The 19,383-nt window shown below is 47.8% G+C and overlaps 1 protein-coding gene across 2 annotated transcripts in view; it reads left to right on the top strand.

The window, feature by feature from the left end:
• The window catches only part of OTOA (otoancorin), a 57,125-nt gene that overhangs the window by 23,685 nt on the left and 14,057 nt on the right, over nt 1-19,383 (top strand). For both annotated transcript variants that reach the window (XM_058570579.1, XM_058570578.1), the window contains exons 13-21: nt 923-1,090; nt 1,857-1,997; nt 5,230-5,288; nt 5,480-5,597; nt 8,025-8,098; nt 10,074-10,209; nt 11,902-12,092; nt 13,610-13,703; nt 16,513-16,642. In XM_058570579.1, coding sequence (XP_058426562.1) covers nt 923-1,090; nt 1,857-1,997; nt 5,230-5,288; nt 5,480-5,597; nt 8,025-8,098; nt 10,074-10,209; nt 11,902-12,092; nt 13,610-13,703; nt 16,513-16,642 — 1,111 coding nt within the window. The remainder of the gene's footprint in view (nt 1-922; nt 1,091-1,856; nt 1,998-5,229; nt 5,289-5,479; nt 5,598-8,024; nt 8,099-10,073; nt 10,210-11,901; nt 12,093-13,609; nt 13,704-16,512; nt 16,643-19,383) is intronic.

The following is a 19,383-nucleotide window of genomic DNA, read 5'->3' as shown; positions in this document are numbered from 1 at the left end:
GTGGCTTGTTTCTTTCCCAGTGTCCAACTCTTCCCACAAGGGGTGAGGCGACTTTTACTAAGAAGCCAAGAGCTCGAAAGATCTTGCCTTCTTTGGGGACAGTAAGAGACTATCCCTTCTAAGAGAATAACTAAAGGAAACCACTCAACTGTCTTTTTGTAGAACCAAGGACTGTCCCTGATTATATGGAAAACTATCTGGCGTCTTCACTTCCAGGGAGGGGAAGAAAACAAGTATAATTCCTGATAGGGCAGCCAGCTACAATCATATTTGTCATACAATATTAGACTTACATCCTGAAACATTTCTGTATTTCAACTCAGAGCTTCTACATGGAGATAGATGAGCGTGGGGCTTTGCTGTCAGATTCCTGTCAGGTGACACAGTGAGAGAAGCTGGCTGTCTCAAGGCGCTGTGAGAGGGGGTGGGGGCTGGGTGAACCGAGAGCCCTGTGACCAGCCTGAAGGGGTGGCTGCTGGCCAGTTCTTACCCATTGTTGCTGATGTGGGCCCAGGATTGCCTGATGTGCAGATTTTTTTGAAAAAAACAGAAACTCAAATCTGGATTTTTATGGGAATTCCTACAATTTTTAAATGTTGTCAGCTGGTTCAAATTAAACACAAAAAAGCCCATTGCCTAGTCAGCTGTGGTGCATGGGTCACCGCCTTTTGATGTTTACACTGTGGCCTCAGGTAGCAGGATAATTCCCGCAGCGGGGCAGTTACCACCAGTCTCGTGTTTTGATGTTGAACTCTCTTTCCTGATAGAAGGAAGGAAAGTCTGGGAGGGCAGCGTGTGTCTTGTTCACCGCGGTGCCCCAAGTGCCCATCCCAGTACCCAGCATGCAGCGGGGCCTGGTAAATGTCTGAGAGGTGAGAGGCCAGAGCAGAGCCTCACCTCCCTGTGGCTGGTCCTCGCCCAGGTGCTGTCCCTCTACAGTGTCAGCCAGATGGGCGTGCTGCTGGCTGGGCTCGGCACCCAGGCCTTCTACGGCATGGATCGCAGGGACCTCTTACACATCCTGAGGAGCACCATCTCCCTGCACGTGTCTGACTTGTCGCCTGCCCAGCAGCAGGGTATCCTCAGCAAGGTGAGAGGAGGACATCTGGTCCTCGGCTGCATGGCTCAGAGAGCACGTGGGTTTGGGTGTGGGCAGTGGGCTGTGACTTTGGGCCATTGGCTCAGGGCTGGGGTTAGCTCTGCCCTTGCTGTGGGTTTGGTCTGGAGAATGTCTTCTCCCGATGCCCACCCTCCCTCATTCCAGAAAGAGCCCCTCGGGTCATGCTGTATTTCTTCCGAGACCCCATTCTCTCCCTAACCAGTCTAATCTGGAAGCCTTTCTTAAATTAGGTTTCTTGATATAATAATGTTTTAGAAGTTTGTTTTTCAAATCTAGAAGTGAATCCTGCAGTTCCCAGAGTGCTTCTGAAAGCCCCTTCCATGATGCAAAGTCACGCCTATGTTCCTCTTTCTCATTTGGCAGGGGGTCTTTGGGGCATCCTGTTCTATCAGACCTGCTACGTCCAGTTGCAAAATCTGTTAAGGGGTTTTACCTAGAACACCAGCATCTGCCTTGCAGAGGGCAGCAGCACATATGGTTAAACTGAAGAGCCTGGGTTTTGGAATAAGACAGACTCGGGCTTGAATCTGACTTACCGACTTTCAACCAATTGCTCATGAAGCCTCGTTTTCTTACCTGTAAAATGGGGATAAGGATAGTCCTCACCTCATTGGGTTGTTGAGCAGATCTGATGGATTTTGTTGCCCGTGAAGCACTTGCCACAGTGCCTGGCCCTTACCCAAAGTTCAGTGCACCTTCTACATGCTTCTTCTTATGTTTCTTCTCACTTTGGCAGATGATCGAAGCAGGAGATACCACCTCAGGTGTTGTGGAAATACAAGGGGCTTTCTTTAAGGAAGTGTCTCTCTTTGATTTATGGAAGGAACCCGGATTCAACGCTACAGTCCTCAAGGAAAAGGAACTTCGGAGGAGTCAGGTATGAACACGAGGCCCACAGATTGTGCCTGGGCTTCTGACTGTCTTGTGGGAAGGGTCTGTTTTCAGGTTAATTTGGTAAAAGAAACTTATTTCTATGTGATTAAACTCAGGGGGCAGAATAGTGTAGTGTTAAGAAGTTAGACAAGACCTGAGCATGAATTCGGGTGTTGCCATTTATTAACTTTGGGGTCTCTACTTCCCCTTACTTGGCCTCAGTTTCTTGTGGAAATGGGGATAATTTCTCATGAGAATCAATGATATAAGAGAAATATATATATATATATATACATAATCACCACCTGGCACGTGGGCAGTGTGCTATAAATATTAGCAGTTATTATGTGTATTATTAATGCTGCCAGCACGGAAGCATGGGGTGGAATGTGCTGTGGAGGCCGATGTGCTACCTTAGGACTTTTCCTGACTTCCTTTTCGTTGAGTCCACGCTTCCATTGCATTCACTCATCCAGTGTTTGCGGAGCACCTGCCCACTACGTGCCGGGCGCTGTTCATGGTGCTGGTGCTGGGGACGCAGAATTGAACAAAACAGAGGAGAGTCCCTGCCCTCAGTGAGCTTCCATCCTTGTGGGGGTGATAGACAATACGTAAGATTAGTAAGTCAAATGTGTGCTGTGTTAGATGCTGATGAGCGCTAAGGAGGAAATAACTCGGGGAATGGGGAAGGGTTTTGGAGGGCGGGTAGTGAGTGTTTTAGACAGGGTAGCCAGAGACAACCTCACTGAGCTCAGAGAGTGGAGGCGCCGATCTTTGGGACCTCACGGGCACTGTGAGGACTGCCTTCCACTCTGGGTGAGAAGAGGAGCTGGAGGAGGCTCTGAGAAGGGACGAGATCTGACTTCTATTTTCAAAGAATCACTGGGCTGCTGCGTGGGGGCTGAATTGAGAGGAGCAGAGAGGGAGCAAAGGAACCAGTTAGGAGGCTATTGCCTAATTCAGGCGAGGGACAACAGTGGCTGGCTCAGACTAGGAGGTGGCAATGTAGGTAGTGACCAATGGTCAGATTCTGGATACATTTTGAAGGTAATGGCAACAGGATTGGCCGTCAGATTGGATGTGGGTGTGAAAGAGAGTGAGGTGTCAAGGCTGATGGTCCAGTGATCTATTGCTGCCTAACTGCCTCCCAATTCAGTGGCAGTAGCGATCGTTTTCTTATTTACGCGCATGGTTCTGGGAGTTCTTTTTTTTGGGGGAGGGTGGGAGATCAACCCTGAGCTAACATCCATGCCAATCCTCCTCTTTTTGCTGAGGAAGACCGGCCCTAAGCTAACATCTATTGTCAATCCTCCTCCTTTTTTTCCCTTTTTCTCCCCAAAGCCCCAGTAGATAGTTGTATGTCACAGTTGCACATCCCTCTAGTTGCTGTATGTGGGTCGCGGCCTCAGCATGGCCAGACAAGCGGTGCGTCGGTGCGCGCCCGGGATCTGAACCCAGGCCACCACAGTGGAGCACACGCACTTAACCGCTAAGCCACGGGGCCAGACCCCGGCTCCGGGAGTTCTTGCTCAGGGTCTCCCATGAATTAGATTCAGGTAGAGACCAGAGTCATCTGGAAGCTCACTCATGTGTCTGACACCTGTGCTGGGGAGACTCAGCTGGGGGTGTCTCTCTCTAGCTGCATGAGGTCTCTCCATGTAGTGGGCTGAATGGTGCCCCCCAAAAGATATGCCACCCAAAACCTGTGGGTGAAAATGTGACCTTATTTGGAAAAAAGAGTCTTTGCAGATTTAATTCAGTTAAGGATCTCAAGATGAGATCATTTTCGGTTATCTGAATGGGCCCTAAATCCAATGACAAGTGTCCTTGTAAGAGGAGAAGACCCAGGCAGCAGAAGAGAAGACATAGTCGAAAGAGATTGGACACACACAGAGGAGAAGGCTGTGTGAAGACGGAGGCAGAGATTGGAGTGATGCAGCCACAAGCCAAGGAACGCCTGGAGCCCCCAGAAGCTGGAAGAGGCGAGAAAAGATTCTCCCCTATAGGCTTCAGAGGGAGCCTGGTCCTGCTGACACCTTGATTTCGGACCTCTGGCCTCCAGAACTGTGAGAGAATAAATTCTATTGTTTTAAGCCACCAAGTTTGTGGTAATTTGTTGCGGCAGCCCTAGGAATCAAACACACTCCAGAATGGTGGCTTTAGGGGGGCTGGCCTTATGTGGGCAGTTGAGGGCTCCCAAGGTGTATGTCCTGAGAGAGAGAGAGACTGGAGAAGCTCTGTCAGCTTTGATGACCTCACCTGGAAAGTCACATAGTGTCACTTTTGCTGCACTCTTTTGAGGCAGTCACAAAGGCCCCCCAGCTTCAAGTGGAGGGGCTATAGATTCCACCTCATGATAGGGTAGTGGTTCTGGAAGGTTCTAGAAGAGCATATTGGACAGAAAATATGTGGCCACTTTGGAAAACACATCCTGCCATGGAGGCCATCAAGATATTTTTGTCCCAGCAACTGAATTAATGGAGTTGCCATTCCTGAGATGGGGAAGACTGTGGGAGTGACCCAGAACTTGACCCTGTGCCCGAGGAAATCTCCCGGGCCACACACACACACAGCGCTGGGAACCAACCTCCCCTGCTGCTCCTTTCTCCTGGGCCTAGCTGCCACGTCACAGACGCCTCCGCCTAATGCCAGCTCATGATTTATTCTGTTTGGGGAATTATGTTCAAAGTTTCAGAGTCTATAAAATAGATGAATATTGTACTTGATCGCATCTGCAAGTTAGGTGTTCTGTAAAATTACGTTCCTTAAAACAAACGACTCCCCTGCCTACTGGGTATTGTTCTCCCAGAGTGCCCGTCTGGGAGGGTTTGAGGGGGGGCGCGTGCTGCCGGCAGGTGGGCGCGGACATGGGGCCTACAGAGGGTCCTCGACTGGACAGCGGCTTCATAAAGCACAGGAAGTAAACCTCCAGCCGTGCTGCCCAGTGGCGTTGCTCCTCATTGGCCTCCTAGAGCATAGGGGATCACCTGAGGTGTGAGGGCGTGGGCTCTGCAATTACTTGGATACCAGTTCAAATCCCAGCTCTGCCACTTAGCAGTTGTGTGGTCCCTGATAAGTAACATAGCCCGTTAAGCCTCCATTTTCCCATCTGTAAAGTGGGATCGTGGCGTGCCTTCCCCATAGGGCCTCCCCGTCCTGGGCACACCGCCATGCTCATCACGGTGAGCGAGTGCTCCATCCCTCCATCAATGCTGGCAATCATTCTCTCCCCTCAGGCCTTGTTCCTGTATGAACTTCTGTCCAAGACAACCAGAAGGCCTGCGGAGCTCCTGAGGTAGGAGACGGTAACCCAGCCTGGGGCTGATGGGCTCTTTGGAGCCTTCCGCGTGGGGAGCCTGATTTCCCGGAAGGAGAGCTGGGCTGTCCCGTCGGCAGCCTGTGTCAGATCAGATCTGCCTTCTCCTGTTCCTTCTTCCTCTCTCTTCCCTACTTCCCTTCTCCTGGGTCCCTTGTTTTGTTTTCTAGCACGAGGCAGCTGGTCAAAGGCGTGACGTGTTCCCACATTGATGCCATGAGCGCGGAATCCTTTCTGGCCCATTTCCAGTATTTTGAGAACAACCTCTCCCTGCTTTCACCACATCAGGTATCATCGAGGCACATTTCTGCTTCTTATTTTCTCTCTTCCAACCCCAGTCACCAGGCCTGGATTGACTGTGGCGTCTTGAGATATTTATATCAGGATTATTCAGATGGATGTGATGATGTGGGTCAAATATTGAGCCAGGTTTTCTCCAGTTTCTTTTTTAAAGGCTCCAAATACCAATGTCTCCACAGCCAGAGTGTCAACAGACTGGTTATTCCATTCTCAGATTGGAACCGTAAATACGGTTGGAAGGTGGACCATTTTGCATGTTCATAATTATGTTCTCCGGAGACTGAAGGTCATTCCTTCATCCAACATTCCTATCTTTCCCAGGGGAAGCCTGCAATGGGAACAATCTTCTAAGAGCATTTCACTTTTTATTTAAAACTTCATTTTCCAAACGGTTATGGAGACGCTTTAACCCTTTGGGGAGACCAGAGGCGGTAACTGACTTTTCACAGTATCTAAGCAACTGAAAATGGGCCTTGGGAACAGCGTTTGGACTTTGAAAGTAAACTGCCAGCTGTGCAGAGTCCTGGGAGGGTGAGCAGGCGGATACACGAGGCATCTTCCCAACTCTGGCCTCAGTGCCTTCAGATCTGAATGAAGTTTCCAAACAATGAATTCTCTCCCCGAGAGCCAGGAAGCGTAAAGCTTGGCTTATAATCCTTTGAGATCATTAGAGGAATGTGCGCAATTTTAATGAAGCCCTGTCATTCCCTCCGATTGTCCATTCTATCAGTGGTTCTCAAATATGAGCTTGCATCAGCGTTACCTGGAAGGCTGGAGTTGTTCAGTGGGTATAAAGTTTCAGTTTTGCTGCATGAATAAGTTCTATAGATCTGCTGTACAACTCAGTGCCTGTAGTTAACAATATGGTATTGTGCATTTCAGAATTTGTTAAGAAGGTAGATTTCACGTTAACTGCTCTTACCATGAAAACAAAAGGACACAGGAAGCTTGGGGAGGTGTCGGATATGTCTATTATTTGATTGTGGTGATGGTATCATGGGTTTTGCATATGTCCAAACTCATCAAATTGTACACATTAAATATGTGCAGTTCTTTGCATATCAATTATACCTCAATAAAACTGTTAACAAACAGATTGCAGAGCCCTACTTGCAGAGTTTCCCTTATAGTAGGTCTGGAGTGACGCCTGATAATTTATGTTTCTAACCAGTTCCCTTGTGAGAACCTTTGAACTATATTAAAAGCCTTGCCCGGGAAGGGAGGGAAGCCAATAGCTGATCAAATGGATGGAGGCCAGACCTGCTTTGAGGAAGGCCTACATGTTCGAGCAGGAAGAGTCGCCCTAAAAAAGCCCCTTACCTAGACTCTCCCCAGTTCTCAGAACCTTCAAATACCAGTTCATTGGAAAATTTACCTTTATTGTTTATATTTTTCCTGGAAACACATAATTATTATTTCAAAAGAAATAGTGAGAAAGTAAAATTTGCCCTGGAGCAGTGGTTCTCAACAGGGGACCATTTGGCTGTATCTGGAGACACTTTTGGTTGTCACGCCAGGAGGAGATGTTACCAGCGTCTAGTGGGTTGAGACCAGGGATGCTGCTTAACATCCCACAGTGCAGAGGACAGGACCACAACAAAGAGTTATCCAGCCCCGAATGTCAATAGTGCTGAGGCTGAGAAGCCCTGCTCCAGAGGTAACCACAGGGAAAAGTTTGCTGTTGACTTGGAGAGTTTTTTGGTATATATAAAACATATTTACGTGTAATTTAAAAACCACAAATGAGCTCATACTATACACACTGTTCTGTTTAACTTTATATATAACACACATACATATAAAATAGGGCCTGGGGCCGGTCCCGTGGCTTGGCGGTTAAGTGCGCGCACTCTGCTGCTGGCGGCCCAGGTTCGGATCCCGGGCGCGCACCGACGCGCTGCTTCTCCGGCCATGTTGGGGCCGCGTCCCACATACAGCAAATGGAAGGATGTGCAGCTATGACATACAACTATCTACTGGGGCTTTGGGGGAAAAAATGAATAAATAAAATTAAAAAATAAAATAAAATAGGGCCTGGACATCATTCCATGTTAATCTATATAAATCTACCATATGGAAACATAATAGTTGCATAGTATTCCATTGTATGGATATGCCATAATTTGCTTAACCAGTCCCCTACTGAGGGACATTAAGGTTAGCTCTCACTTTCTTGTAGTTATAAACAAAACTGTGGCGAGCATTCTCAGACTTAAGTTTTTGTGTTCGTCTTGCTGTTGCCACAGTTTTCTCATCCATAAACTGGGCGCCGTAGTGGTACCTGCATCGTGGGGTGTTCTATTAAATAAGTAAACATATATAAAGCACTTAGAACAGCGCCTGACACACCGAAAGCACAATCTGTGTTTGCTCTTATTATTGGACTACATTCCTAGAACTGCTTTACTCTTTCAGGTTAATTGTTTGGCGTGGAAGTACTGGGACGTTTCCAGGTCCTCTATGCCACCCTTCCTCCTGGCTGCACTCCCGTGAGTGAACACTGGCCCCCTTTCTGGCTGAGCAGTAGATTGGTGGGAATGACTCGAGCCAAAGTGGTCTCTCCCCCGGGGTTTTGCAAGGAGCCAGAGGCGGAGTGGATCATGCCTTTGACAGTTAAGCCCTTGAGAACTAGGATTTAGATTCTGAGCCCCACGTAGATATTTCAGACAGACTCTCTTGCTTTTTTTTTGTTATTTAAAAACCAATGCCAAAGCAATGCAAGCCTGAATGAGTGCCAGGGAAGCAGGTCCATCTGGTCTGGCCTCATAGCCGGGCCAGGCTCCAGGGGCACCAGAGCTGGTGTGAGCAGTGGGGACTTCTCCTGGGATGTGTGGGCGTTCAGGTTGTGAGGGCAGCCCTGCTTTTTAAATATGGTTTGGACACTGTTTCTCTCTTTTCCTCTTTCTTTCTTTCCCGCTCCCTTCTCTTGCTGTTATTGTCTTCATTCGTTCAAAAAATATTTATTGAGCGATTACTATGTAGCTAGTTCTCAGAGATAACAAAATTTTCCCCTTATAAAAGCTTACAACCTCGTGGGGGGGGAATAGATGAGCAAGAAGCCAATTATAATATCAAGTTGATATTTGGTTGAAAGTGATGCAAACTTAACTCAAACTGGCTAAGGCAATAAAAAGCAAATTTTGGGGCCAGCCATGGTGGCAAAGTGGTTTAGTTTGTACGCTCCACTGTGGCAGCCAGGTTCAGTTCCCAGGTGTGGACCTACACCACTTGTCAGTGGCCATGCTGTGGGAGTGGTCCACATACAAAATAGAGGAAGATTGGCACAGATGTTAGCTCAGGGCAAATCTTCCTCAAGCAAAAAGAGGAGGATTGGTGACAGATGTTAGCTCAGGGTGAATCTTACTCAGCAAAAAATAAAATAAAAGGCAAATTTTGGGTTCAGTTAACTGGAAAGTCCAGGGATGGGCTTCAGGCATGGCTGGATCCAGGGGCTCAGAGGATGTAATCTATCTCTTTCTTGGCCCAGCTTTCCTTTGTAGGCTTCTCTGTCAGACAGGTTCTTTCTCTGTGATGGTCCCTGGCAGATCCAAGATTACATCTTCCTCATTTCATATTCAGGGAAAAGAAAGAGACTTTCTCTTCCCATCCTTCTCAGTAAAAGTCTTGGTTTTGACTTTCATTGACTTAAATTGGGCCAATTTGCTCTCCATGAGCTAATCACTGGGGTTGGGAGGATGGGTAACTTTGACTGGCTTAGGTCTGTATTGCACCCTTGGAGCTGAGAATGAAATGGGCTCCACCTCTAACCACAAGGATTTAGAGTGAAGGGGGTGATTCTCCAAGAAAGCAAACTGCTGTTATCGTGGTAAGGGGTGATGGACACTGGGCACAGAGGAGGAATATCTCCTTCAGACTGGAGTCAGAGGAGAGTGAGCTAAAGCTTGAAGAATGAGTTGGGGTTCGAGATTCAAGATGAACACTCCAGGCGGGACACAAGGGATGTTCGGTCCGGCAGTGGGTAAGGGAAGTGAAGCACTCTGGGGAACCCATGGTGTGCACCTGCAGAGTAGCTGGGAGAGAGTACAGGGACGGTCAGATCAGGGAGGACTTGTGTGACACCTGAGCTGTTTCACCTGTATTCTGGGCACAGCCCTCAGATGTATGTTTCAGAGAGACCATCACCACTGCCCACAGAGAGGACAGAATGCAGGGGCCCTGGCTGGAAGGAGGGACATGGCGGAAGCTTATTTCTGTAGCCTCGACCTTGGCATGGCTGTCTCCCTCCACTCATCCATGTCTCAGCTCAAATAGTCCTGCCTTAGAAGGGGCTCCTCCTGGCTGTCCCACCATCATTCTCCACTATGGCCATTCTGTTTTCCTCCTTACAATTATCGCCAGCTGATTTATCACATGCTAGCTGCACTAGCATGCAGACCCTGATTTCTGGGGCAAATACAGAGCAGCCACTGTTTACCTTCCCTCATTCTCCCCGTCTCTCTCCAGGGCTCGCTACCTGGCTTCTGTCCCCGCCTCCCGGTGTGTGCCCTTTCTCATCAGCCTGGGCAAGAGTCAGTTGGACTCCTTGGTTTTAGATTCCCACAAAAAGAATTTGGTCCTCGGGAAAGTGCAGCAGTGCCTGGTAAGGAAACTCTTCCTGGGTGACAGTTTCACTGGTGTCCCTTCCTCTGGGTGTCGTTGGCCATTCCAGGGAAGCCTCAAGGGATCTGGCCGGAGTCTTCAGCCTGCTGTAATGGCCAGAGTCTGACATTTGGGTCTCAAAGCTGGCTCTGAAGCCACTGAGTAGGACAGTCTTGGCTATTGGTTCTGGAAACTGCCATTCTGGGCCCTGAATGAGGGGAGGCCACTCTGGGGGACTGGAAAGAGCACAGTACACAGAATCTGGGTTCTAGACATATCTCTGCCAGTAGTTGGTTATGTGGCTTTGGGCAAGTCACATCCCCTCCCCAAGCCTCAGCCTCCTCACCTGTAAGATGGGTGCAATAGCACTTCCTTCATAGAGTCTGAGGGCACGAAACAGAGGACAGATGGTCTGAGTGTGAATCCTAGCCTGGCAGTAACTGGCAGTTTCTGTATCTTTAAAAAGTGGAGGGTAGGGGCTGGTCTGGTGGCATAGTGGTTAAGTTCATGTGCTCCACTTTGGCGGCCTGGGGTTCAAGGGTTTGGATCCCGGGCGTGGACCTACACACCGCTCATCAGGCCATGCTGTGGCAGCATCCTGCATAGAAAATAGAGGAAGATTGGCGCAGATGTTAGTTCAGGGACAATCTTCCTCAAGAAAAAAGAGGAGGGGGCCGGCCCCGTGGCTTAGCGGTTGGGTGCGTGCTCCGCTGCTGGCGGCCCCGGTTCAGATCCCGGGCGCGCACCGACGCACCGCTTCTCCAGCCATGCTGAGGCTGCGTCCCACATGCAGCAACTAGCAGGATGTGCAACTATGACATACAACTATCTACTGGGGCTTTGGGGGGAAAATAAATAAATAAATCTTTAAAAAAAAAAAAAGAAAAAAGAGGAGGATTGGCAACAGATGTTAGCTCAGGGCCAGTCTTCCTTACCAAAAAAAAATTATATAAAAATGGAGGGTAGTAGTACTTACTTCTTACAGTTACTTTGAAGATGAAGGGATTAAGACCTCTAAGCCCTTAGAATGGTGTCTGGCACATGGTAAGCACTCAACAAACATTAGCAAATTTTGTCTTTTCTTCTTTGCTGAGGAAAATTCACCCTGAGCTAATATCTGTTGCCCATCTTCCTCTTTTTGGTGAGGAAGATTCACCTTGAGCTAACATCTGTGCCCGTCTTCCTCTGTTTGTATGTGGGTTGCCACCACAGCACAGCCAGTGACAAGTGTTGTAGGGCATCACCAGGGAACCCAGGCCACTGAAGCCGAGTGTGCGGAACTTAACCACTCGGCCATGGGCCAGCCTCTGTTTTTGTCATTTTGAGAAAGAGCTTTGAAGGCTTTCAAGTGCCATACAAACATTGAATGCCATTTTTATTATTGTACTATTATTATGATGCTTGTTGACTCGGGGGCGTCCTCAGAGCTGTAACAACGTGGTCCAGCCCGCATTTACTGAGTGATCACCATGCGGCAAGTCTGCCCACATCTGCTCCCGGTGGGGTCTCCCCCACTCCGGAGCCCTGCGTCCCCGGGGGAAAGTCAGGCCCCGCCCCGTCTATACTAGTCCACGGCAGGTCGGCGATGCAGATTCCAGAACCTTTACGAGGTTTTGGGTCGGGAAGTGTTTTTAAGAGATGATGATCTGGAGCCCTGCTGGATCTTTCCATCAGCTCCACTTGTCGGTTTCAGAACGACTCCGTTGCTGACGAGTATGCCGTGGACATCATGGGGAACCTGCTCTGCCACCTGCCGGCGGCCATCGTCCACCGCGGGGTGTCCCCCGGGGCCTGGGCCACCGCCCTGCACGGCCTCAGAGACTGCGCAGACCTCAGCCCCGAGCAGAAGGCCGCGCTGAGGCTCAGGCTCCTGGAGCAGCGCGGGTGAGCGGGGCGGGGCTCGGCTGCGGGGTGGGCGCGCGGGCTGAGGGGCCCCCAGCCCTGGCTCTCCCGCCCTCCCGACAGAGAGAGCCCCTGGCTTAGGACGAGCTTAGGTGCTTGTGTTTATTCTGGAAATGTGACCTTTCTTCTTTCAGATTCCCTGTAAAGTAAAAATACATCTCCGCAAATGGAAAGGGAAAGAGTTCTGAAAAGGCGGCATCTTACAAACGGGCAAGGAGATGGTATTATTATTTTAGTTATGAAACAACAACAGTAATAATAATGCCAATAATCGAGGCATGAATGAGGGCTCCCTGGGGAAAATAAAACTGTCCTTTCCCATGAAGAGTTTTCTGAAGTCAGCTCAGATGTTTGAGTAGGGCCTAGCTGTCGGTCAACAGTTAGACAACTCAATTCCTGAGTCCCAGGCATTGTCCTATTATATAAAGTTTAAGAGCATGGACTCAGGAGCCAGACTCTTTGGGTTAAAATTTTGTTTCTGTCGTCTACTGTCATGTGACCTGGGAAAAGCTACTTAATCTTTTTGCACTTTATTTCCACATCTGTAGAATGGGGACACTAATGGTCCCCACAGGGTTGTTGCAATGATTAAATGAGGCTTACAGTAGTGCCCGGCACACAGTGCTGAGTGTGTTACACAGCGTTTTACCTGCTTTGCTGCTAGGACTGAAGATACAGTGGTCACTAAGCTAGCTATGGCTGCTGCCCTCATGGAACTTCCAGTGAGTGGGGTAATATTTTTAATCAGAGAGATAAAGAGATGGTTTGCCTTGGCCCCAAGAGAAGGATTATTGTTGCTAATTGGGCAGACTTGCGTTAGAGATGTCACAAAGTACAGTGTGAAGCACTTGCTGTGGACATTTGTGGTCTCTATAAGAACAACAGTGGATTCTGGGTCAATGTTGTTATTATCTTGCCAAGTTCAAGACGAGATTTCATCTTGCTATAAGAGAAGACTGTTATGGTAATTTAAAAGGAACAAATATATCACTACTGTTCTACTGAGGAAGAGGAGGAAGGAGTCACTGTGATGCAAATGACACAAATTCAGTAGTTCAATTCAAACTAAAAAAATGGGAATTTATTAAGTTCAGAAATTGAATGTAATGGAAAACTCCAGGAGTGGACTTCAGTCAGGGCTGGATCCAGGGGCTCAAGTGATGTCAACAGGAATATATTCCTCCCATCCCTCAGCTCTGTGTTCTTGGGTGTTGTCTTTATTTTCTCCACTTGGTGATAGGAGTGGCCTCCAATATTCTTTTTACTGCTAGAGATCCCAGAAGAAAGAGAGAAAGCTTCTCTAGTAGTTCCATCAAAATTCCCAGGGATGACTCTAATTGATCAGCCTGCATCACATGCCCATTTTCTTGGTCAGGGAAGTGGGACCATGTGATTGACAGCCTCTCCAGGTGAGACGTTAATCTCCTGAAAGAAGAGGATGCTGGGGGAAAAGGACAACAGCACGGTTTTTCAATTTCCTGCTTATTATCTCTTCTTAGACTTCCCCAGAACTGGACAGCCGAGACTACAAAGGACTTGGGACCCTTTCTAGAACTTTTCTCAGGAGAAGAATTGAGCTCTATTGCCACAAAGGTACCTCTGTGTTCTGTCTTTAGAAGGCTGAAGGAGTTTGAAGGGGAGAGAAAGTGTGGTCAGTTATTCTCCACTGGGTTTGCTGCCAGTTTGTGTTTTTGGAAACTTCCTCCCTGCCTCAAAGAGCTCAGATGTTTCCAGCTCCACTCCAGGATGTCCAAGGTTCAGGAAAAGAGAGTGAGGCAGCAGCTGAACACACTCCGGCCTTCTGCATGGCCCTCCAGGCAGACATGCCAAGGTGGGAGCTGTCCTTTAGCTGCCACTCTGCTGTCTGTGTGCTTCCCCCCGCGTGCCCGTTTGAAGTCTTACACCCACCAGCACCACGTGCACACGTATATGTATGTCGAGTGTGTGCAATCACAGGTGCAAACACATTTAACCCCAAAACAAATCTTAGTGAGCATTGCCTTTGGGTATAGCCCTCTACTTGGAGTAACTGTCCGAGAATCAGATGGTCTAGGCCAAGAGGCATGCCAGACAAGCCTGAATTCGCCATCTTGTGCTGCATAACAAAGCCACACAGTCTCACTGGCTTGCAGCAATAAGCATTGATTTCTTGCTGACTGGTCCGCAGGTCATGGGGACAGCTCTGCTTCGTGAGTCTGCCTCTGGGGCCCAGGCTACCTGCAGCATGTTCTTCTCACTGTGAAGGTCTGAAACTCCAAAAAAGAGAATGCAAAGTGCAATTCTCCTTCAGGCCCAAGCTGGGAAATGGCACACTGACTCTTTCCATTGGCCAAAGCAAGTCACGTGGCCAAGCCCAACCTCAGCAAGGCAGGAAGCAGGTGCCCCCTGCAGGTGGACGGGGGAAGGAGTAAATGTTTGCCGAACCAGAATCAGGTCGACTGCACAGCACATCCTCGTGGTTGCACTCGCACGATGTATGTTGTCACACGTGCTCAGCAGGGCCCGAACACACGGCACGTCCCCCAGGTTCACACGTGCGCAGCATACATTCCAATGTCCAGTCGTGGGAAAGTCAGCTTCCAGGCTGTCCAAACACATAGTCATAAGTGGTGGATGCATCAATATTATATACGTATCTAATCTTTAAAGAAATCAACTTTAGAAATTGAAAAAGTCTTGTGTCAACACGGTTAAAGCTCAAAAACACAATGTAGGGTTACAAAAAAGTGAGTTGCAAAAGAATACGTACAGGAGAAGAACGTAAATAAATAAATATCAGTTAAATTAATTTTAAGCACATGCCAAACAATTCTATATGTAAGAGAAGTGCAAACGTACACGAGAATGGTTAGTTACCAAATATCAAATTCAAGGTGACAGTTACTTCTGGGGAAGGAGGGAGGCCAAAGGCTGAGGTAGGGACCTATTGATTATAGTTGTGATGTTTTATTTCTTAAGCTGGGTTGTGAATACATGGATGTTTTGTTGTATTATTCTCTATACTTTTTGTTTTAATGCCTGAAATATTTAATAAAACAAGTAATATATGCTGCTTGTTAAAATTTCCCAACTATACCAAAGGCCGTAGGATGAGAACAAGTCTCCCTCCCATTCCACATTTCTGGGGCCTCAGCGGCAATGGCTGTTCCCAGTTTCCTCCGCATCCTTTCAGAAAAATCCTCCTCCTGCCTATACTTGTTCTCCTTTTAAAAAATACAAAATGGAAAACACCATTCACCTTGCAGTGCACTTTGCTTTTTATTTTGTGAGGAAGATCGGCCCTGTGCTAACATCTGCCAATCCTCCTCTTTTTTTGCTGAGGAAGACCGGCCCTAGGCTAACATCCGTGCCCATCTTCCTCCACTTTATATGGGATGCTGCCACAGCATAGCTTGCCAAGCGGTGCGTCAGTGCGCACCTGGGATCCGAACTGGTGAACCCCGGGCCGCCACAGGGGAGCGCGCACACTTAACCACTTGGGCCACCAGGCCGGCCCAGCACTTTGATTTTTAAAAGTTAACTGTTTATCTCAGAACAGCTGATCTCGACCTTCGAATCACTGGGGAGATTCTAAAATGGACAGAGTGGTCTCAGAATCTCTGGGGTGGGGCCTGGGTGTCTGCAGGTTTCCCAGGTGATTCTCGCCTCCAGCCAGGGCTGGGAGCTACTGGTTTAGACTGTGGCTCTGATTCTCAAGATTAAACTAGAAAGAGGAGCTGTAGAACCCGAGGCGCTTTCTCTTTGGGAGAACGGGGACACAGTGGCACACAGCCATGTGGGACCGTCTGATGAATTCTCTGGTCTCTTGACAGGTCTACCAATAATATCCCAAGTCTTGACAAAGTGCATCAGTTCTAGCTGAGAAATGGCACCTTCTCCAGGGTAGCCAGAAGTCCCCTCATGGCTAGTCTTCACCCAGAATCCAGAGATAACCCTCTCTTCCTCCTTTTTCTGATAAAGTTTAATAAAACTAAAACAGCACCAAACCAAAAAGGGGTAGACACACCTACATTTTTTTATAGAAATTATCAGATTGCCCTGGTAATGCTGTACCATCTAACAGTCCCACAGAAAAACAAGTGTGCATGTTGCCTATATCTTGGCCAGCACTAGGTATTATCACTATTCTATTTTTGACAATCCGATGGGCGGAAAACAACGTATACTTACGTTATTGAACATTTATTGGATTATCATTGAGGTTGGGTACCATTTTATATGATTCTTTCTAGAGACCAAGTTAATTGGGCTAGGGATTAAACTTATATGAGAAGCTGCTGTAAAGAAAAAAAGACAATGGAGGCAGTGAGGTAGTGTTACAGTTTAAACTCTGATTTAAATCTGTTTAATGTGCTTGAATTACTATACGTTTCTCCTCTTTCGTCTTCTCTACCCCACACAGTTTCCTCACATCCTTCAACAGACAGCTTCCAAGATGGCGGGGACTCTGCCGCCACAAGAATTCCTCTGGGCTGTCTTTGAGTCTGTTCGGAACAGCGATGAGAAGAGGCCCAGCTCTGAGCCCATCTCTAGTGAGTGTTTCTGCGGTATCCGAGCCCGTGCCATGGCGGTAGTGTTAGGCTCAGTCCCTGGCATTGAGCCCTCCTTGTCCAGGGGACTGGATGAAATGTTTGCAAGGCAATAGAATGCAAAAATCCACATCTTTATAAAATGGTTTGGAATCATATCCTGCACTCCTTACCCAGGCTAGTAGGTTTAGTGGGTGAACATGTGCAACAAACATATCAAAATGATAGACTTAAAAGCCAAAATGGCTGAGTGGCGATGTACTGTAGTGCTGGGGCCAGGCTGGCGGGGTTTGAACCCTGGGTCTGCTGCTTCCTGGCTGTGGGACTTTGGGTAAGCTCCTTAACCTCTCTGTGCCTCAGTGTTCATCCTCTGTAAAATGGGGATAATGGAAGTCCCGACCTCATTAGGTTATTCTGTGGATCAATGGGTTTAAACCTGTAAACTTGCTCACAACAGTGTCTGGCATGTGGGAAATGCTCAGTAAGTGTCAAATATTTTTATTATTATTGTGCACCTACTAAGCACATACTTGTGCCAGGCAGGAGGAGACAAAGCTAATCAGAGCCAATAATAATTGTAATAGTGAGAGCCGACTATTATTCAGTGCTCGCTTTCTGTCCTGCAACAAATAATTTTGGAGCGCTGACTCTGTGACCAAAACAGACAAAAATCCGTGTCCTCACAGAGCTGACGTTCAAATGGGGATAGCCAGGCAATAAATTACATACATAAATAAAATACATGGTGTGTTGTGTACTGGTAAATGCAAGAAAGAAAATAAAGCAAGGGAAGGGGTCATGGAGTGTGGGGTGGGGGTTTTAATTTGAGAAGAGAATGATCCAAGAAGGTGACATTCAGTAAATGAGAGGATGACATTTGAGGAAAGGCCCAGGGGAGGGGCAATGTGGATATTGGGCATCAGAGTCTTCTAGGCAGAAGGAAGTGTGCCAGGAGATGGAGAGGAATGGGAAAGGAGAGGCCAGTGTGGCTGGAGTGGAGTGAGAGACAAGACTGGTCATATATAAAGGAAACCCTAAGGGCTTCGGCTTTTACTCTGGGTGGGGGTTTCTTGGGGACCATCAGGCAAAGAAGTGTCACAACCTGATTTATGTTTACTTTGGTTGCTCATCTGTCCACGCACTATCTCATCTTGACCTCTGTCCCATGAGGTGGCACTATGATTTCTTCCATTTTCTTGACAAAGGAAACTGAGGTTCAGAGAGATTAACAGACTTGGCCAAAGTCACAGAGGTAGTAAATGGCAGCTGTTGGATTTGTACCCAAAGCTGGTGGTGTTCGCCCCTAGCTCCTACTGCCCTCCCAGCCTAGCAGTCTGGTTGTCATATTGCAATGCTCCTGCTCAGTCCCCGAGGATATATGAAAGTAGGATTTCCATGCTCGGGGGGGGGGATGCTCTGTTACCAGTGCATAGTCAGTTTTCTTTAGTTGGTTCTGAGTATTAATTGCTGCTGTGCTTCTAGTAATTAATGAATTAGCTGAATTACTACTTGGTTTTATTTTACTTAATTTTTATGTGTGTATTGATTCATTCAACAAATATTTGCTGAACACCTACTATGCCAGGCCTGGGGATACAGCAATGATAAGACCAAGTCCTTGCTGCACTATTTAACCCTTCTGCTCCTCTCTACCTCTGTGATCACTGGATCCTCCTTTCACTGGAAATTGGGGTCGAGGGGGGTCTGGGGGGGGTGGGTCTTTTCTCCCCACCAAGTGGGCTGTGATAATGATGTGTGAGGACCACACATGGCCCCCTTGACCTGGTCCACTTTTGCCTCTTGATTGGAGTCCAGTGAATTTCCACTGAAGATGCAGTGCGAAGGGAGGGGCCACAGGGCTTGGGAGATGCTGGGGCCCCGGTGGTGCAGGTGAGTCTGTTAGCCTCCGCGTGGTCAGCCACTGAGACCAGAAGTCCAGGATTGCTCTTAAGGCAAGGAGCCGTGGCTTCTCTCCCAGGTTGGGCACATCTGAGCCAGCAAAGACAAGATCTCATTTGTGTGTTGATGATGGGGAGCTGGTTTGACCAGGTAAGGTTCAACTTATTCAGAGAGTGAAATGGATGGGTTTCTCCTGTTGCCAAGAACAATGCAGCAGGCCCATTTCTCCTCTCTCCTGGGAGGGGAAGGCCACAGCCCCCACTAAGATTTTTATGGAGGGCAAATCATCCTCCCTTTCCATGCTTAGATAGGAGTGCTCCTTCCTCATCATTCTGGAAGCCTTCACTCTGGGTTGCAAGCTCAAATGCATGGGGTGGTGGCGGCAGGTAACATTAATAATAAAAATGGCTAACATATATTGAGTGCTTACTGTATACCTGGCACTTTTCTAAGTGGTTTATATATAATAACACATTTAGTCCTCACAAAAATTCTATGAGGTAATTTTATCCTCATTTTAGAGATGAGGAAACTGAGGCACAGAGGGGCTAAATAACTTTGGATTTGAATCTAAAGCCAGAACTGTTCACCACCAGCTCCTACTCCCACAAGGCAATGTGCAGTCCAGTTGTAATTTTACAGGGCTCCTACTCTGTGCACGTGGCTGTGCAAAAAGTTGGCATTTCCACAATTTTGTTACCACGTAATTAGCAAGAAATGGCAGAAATGGGATTCAGACTGGTCCCTGAGTCCCTGCTCTCAATTTCTCGTGAATAAATCCAACTGGAGAAGGATATTACTCATTTCGATAAAGAAACAGACTAACGTTTCCTGAAATTCTCTTT

Source organism: Diceros bicornis, chromosome 26 (assembly GCF_020826845.1).
Source record: "Diceros bicornis minor isolate mBicDic1 chromosome 26, mDicBic1.mat.cur, whole genome shotgun sequence".
NCBI classification, from domain to species: Eukaryota; Metazoa; Chordata; class Mammalia; order Perissodactyla; family Rhinocerotidae; genus Diceros; species Diceros bicornis.
Note: the sequence above shows the minus strand (reverse complement) of the source record. Positions and strands in the feature narration are given on the sequence as shown.